The following is a 3,685-nucleotide window of genomic DNA, read 5'->3' on the forward strand; positions in this document are numbered from 1 at the left end:
GGGTCCTGCCAGTCCTTCCACTGACAACACCCCGCGAAGGAGGAGCCTCGCCGGGCCGCGCAGAAGGCGTCAGGAGCTGCAATTTCCAACTTAGCATCTTGGCAGGACCCTTCGGAAAGCGAGAGCGAGGAGGAAGGGGGGGGAAGCCCCCCAGTGCAAGGCGGGGAGAGAAAGAGAGCGGAGGGGAAAAAGAAAAAAAAAAGAGAGGGGGGAAGCGGGGGGGGGAGAAAAAGGAGGAAGCGGTGCCAGGCTGCAGGCGAGCGCGGAGCAGCAGCCCCGGCGCAGAGCAAGGTGCCGCCGCTGCCCAGCTGGCGAAGGCGGAGAGGCGCCCGCGAAGCCCCGGCCGCAGCGGCCCCAGCCCGGCAGCGCGGCGGCTCCCTCCCGGCGCCTTGGGCTCCCGGGTATATGTGTGCGCCTGGCCATGTCGTATCCTCAGGGTTACTTGTACCAGCCGTCAGCGTCCTTGGCTCTCTACTCCTGCCCGGCGTACAGCACCAGCGTGATCTCCGGACCCAGGACCGATGAACTTGGGAGATCTTCTTCGGGCTCCGCTTTTTCCCCTTATGCCGGATCTACCGCCTTTACCGCCCCTTCCCCGGGTTACAACTCCCACCTCCAGTACGGCACCGACCCGGCCGCCGCCGCCGCCGCCGCCGCCTTCACTTCCTACGTGGTAAGAGCAGCCCCGGGCAGCCGGCACCGCGCCGGGCACGGCGGCATCCCGCGGACGCCCCCCCTCACTCCCTACGGGGCCTGCTTTTTGTTCCGATTTTATTTTTGAGATATCGGGGACAAAAGGGAGCGCGGCTCCCCGCCTCGCCGCCCAACTTTTCCCCGCACCGCCGCCGTGCGCTGCCGCACACTGTTGCTGGCGGCGGCGGGGGGCTGGGCCGGGCGCGGGGGGAGCAGCGGCCCGGCCCGGGTGAGACGGGGCTGGGGCACACGGGGACCGGTTTCACCCCCCCCAAAAAAAACCCGCAACAAATTAAAACTATGAATTTTTTTCTTATAAAACAGCAATCGTAATTCCGCAACAATTAGCTTGTTGTGATTGAAAAGGGAATTAACCCAGCAGCGGCCGGCGGTGGGAGAAATCCGGGCGATAAACCCAGGCAACTTTCCCCCGCACGGCGATAATTAGCCTGCTTAAATATTGCAGAGCTCTAATCCCACAGCCGCCAGCCGCTGCGCGGGGAAGGCAGGGCACTGCGCGGCCGGCCCGGGGCGCGGGGCTCCCACCGCGGAGGTGCCAGGGCCCCGCCGCTCCCCCCGAAACCTGGGGAGTTTTGCTCAGCCTCTCCCCTGTGTTTAGGCTCTAGGCAGAGTTTCAGTCTCCTCTCCTCTCTCCTCTCCTCTCTCCTCTCCTCTCTCCTCTCCTCTCTCCTCTCCTCTCTCCTCTCCTCTCTCCTCTCTTCTCTCCTCTCCTCTCTCCCGTTTATTTTTTCCCTCCTCCTGCCCCTGGCCTGGCGGAGGAGCGGCCCGACCCGGCCGCTTGGGCCCGGCAGGTTGCCCGCCGCGATGGCAGCCCGGGAGGGAAGCTAAGGGTCCCCTCGCCGCTGACAGCCCCCTTGCTGCGTTGCCCACTTGCTTCTCCGCGCCCGCATTTGGGGGAGAGGCGCTGGATCGCTGCAGGCGGCCGGTGGCCTCCTGGGGCCGGAGCCTGCCGGCCTGGCGAGCCCCCAGGCCCTTCCGCCCGCTCTCCCGGGAGGGAGCCGGGGGAGAAGGCGGGCAGGGCCCGGCGCCGGGGCGCGAGTAGGGGCCACGGGCAGGCCCTGGGGCTGCCCTTGCCGTGTCATTGTCGCCCCGCGGCCGCCTGACCTCGCCCCGCCGGGCCGCTCTCCCCTCTCTCCCCAGGGCTCGCCCTACGACCACACGCCGGGCATGGCCGGCTCCCTGGGGTACCACCCCTACGCGGCGCCGCTTGGCTCCTACCCCTACGGGGACCCCGCGTACCGCAAGAACGCGACGCGGGATGCCACGGCCACCCTCAAGGCCTGGCTCAACGAACACCGGAAAAACCCCTACCCCACCAAGGGCGAGAAGATCATGCTGGCCATCATCACCAAAATGACCCTCACCCAGGTCTCCACCTGGTTCGCCAACGCGCGGCGGCGGCTCAAAAAGGAGAACAAAATGACCTGGACCCCGCGGAACCGCAGCGAGGACGAGGAGGAAGAGGAGAACATCGACCTGGAGAAAAACGACGAGGACGAGCCCCAGAAACTGGAGGAGAAGGGGGACCCCGGGACGCCGGACGCAGGTAGGGCAGCGGGCTCGGCCGGGCCACCGCGGCCGCGCCCTCGGGGCTGCCCCCGGCCCGGTGCGGCGGCGGGGCGGCCTGTCCCTTCCTGAGCGGGCGGCCAGGGCGGGGGGAGCTGGAGGGCAGCGCTGCGGGCCTGCCGGCGGGTAGAGGGGGGGCGGTGAAGTGGGGGGGCGGTGAAGTGGGTGGGCGGGTTTGGGGGCGCAGTGCGAGCCCGAGAGCGGCCCCCCACCCCTCTCCTTTCCCCCCTCCCCAGGAGCGGCGGACGCCAAGGCCGCGCCGGGCTGCGAGCGCCTCCAGGAGTCCCCCGGCCCCCGGGAGGCCGAGGGCGGCCTCAGCGACTCGGATTGCAAAGAGCCGGCGGAGGAGCGGCTCGACGGGCCGCCCGCCCCCGCCAAAGCGCCCGGCTCGTCCCCGCTGGGGCCCTGCCCGGCGGGCCGGGGGCTGCCGCCGGCGGGTGGCGAGGAGCCCCCGCCGTACCGCCCGCCTTCCGCCGCCGCCGGGCCGCCGCACGCCGCCGACCTGCACCCGTTGCTGCCCGCCGCCACCGGCGCCTCCGTCATCCACTCGCCGCAGCAGGCGGCCCTCGCCAAGCCCAAGCTGTGGTCGCTGGCCGAGATCGCCACCTCGGCGGACAAGGCGAAGGAGGCCGGCGGCGAGGCGGCGCCCCCCGGCCCCGCCGTGCTGGGCGGCGGCGGCCCGTCCCGCTCGCCGCCGCGGCCGCGCTCGCCGGCGGCGCAGTGTCCTTTCCCCAACGGGGCGGTCCTGCCGCGGCCGCTCTACTACACGGCGCCCTTCTACCCCGGTTACACGAACTACGGCTCCTTCGGGGCCCTGCACGGGCACCCCGCTGGCGGCCCCGCCGCCGCCCCCGGCGCCCACTTCAATGGATTAAACCAGACTGTCCTCAGCAGAGCCGAGAGCCTGGCTAAAGACACTAAAATGATCAGGAGCCAGTCCCAAGTAGACCTTTGCAAAGACTCACCTTACGAACTGAAGAAAGGTATGTCCAACATTTAATATCGGCTTCTCCTACTTACCCCCACCCGGGACTGTGGTTTTGTTCTTTTTTCTTTTTTTTTTTTTTTATTTATTGAGAGAAATAATAAATTGCTTTGGCAGTTATTTTTCCACTACCAAAAGAAAAACTAATCAAACAGAAAAAGACCAGCTCCCCCCTCCCCCCCCCAGTACCCCCTTCAAAAGTTTATAGTCATTGGAAATGGCTGGGTGGAAACCGCCCAGGAATGTCTTAACCAAGTGAAAAGCGAACGAGTGACATGCTCTCTCTCACACACACAAAGAAGAAAGATTTGTATTAAATCTTATTCTGTATATTTAATGTAGCTTTTTGTATTTAAATTGATAATACAGTATCTTTGAAGTAAATTATGAAATCAAGACACCTGTACAGGCATTAATGTT

General features: G+C 66.1%; 1 protein-coding gene across 1 annotated transcript; it reads left to right on the plus strand.

The window, feature by feature from the left end:
• The first annotated feature begins 290 nt into the window (after positions 1–290).
• IRX5 (iroquois homeobox 5) lies at positions 291–3,357 on the plus strand. Its single transcript, XM_075101627.1, has 3 exons — positions 291–673; positions 1,855–2,260; positions 2,517–3,357. Exons 1-3 carry the CDS (start codon positions 422–424, stop codon positions 3,278–3,280), a joined length of 1,422 nt encoding a protein of 473 aa, XP_074957728.1. The 5' UTR covers positions 291–421; the 3' UTR covers positions 3,281–3,357.
• Positions 3,358–3,685: the final 328 nt, after the last annotated feature.

This window comes from Phalacrocorax aristotelis, chromosome 8 (genome assembly GCF_949628215.1).
Source record: "Phalacrocorax aristotelis chromosome 8, bGulAri2.1, whole genome shotgun sequence".
NCBI lineage: Eukaryota > Metazoa > Chordata > Aves > Suliformes > Phalacrocoracidae > Phalacrocorax > Phalacrocorax aristotelis.

Coding starts and splice junctions, on each gene's coding strand:
- IRX5 (XM_075101627.1), top strand. CDS start 422: ATGTCGTATCCTCAGGGTTACTTGTACCAGCCGTCAGCGTCCTTGGCT. Junction 674..1,854: donor CCGCCTTCACTTCCTACGTG/GTAAGAGCAGCC, acceptor CTCTCTCCCCAG/GGCTCGCCCTACGACCACAC. Junction 2,261..2,516: donor CCCCGGGACGCCGGACGCAG/GTAGGGCAGCGG, acceptor CCCCCTCCCCAG/GAGCGGCGGACGCCAAGGCC.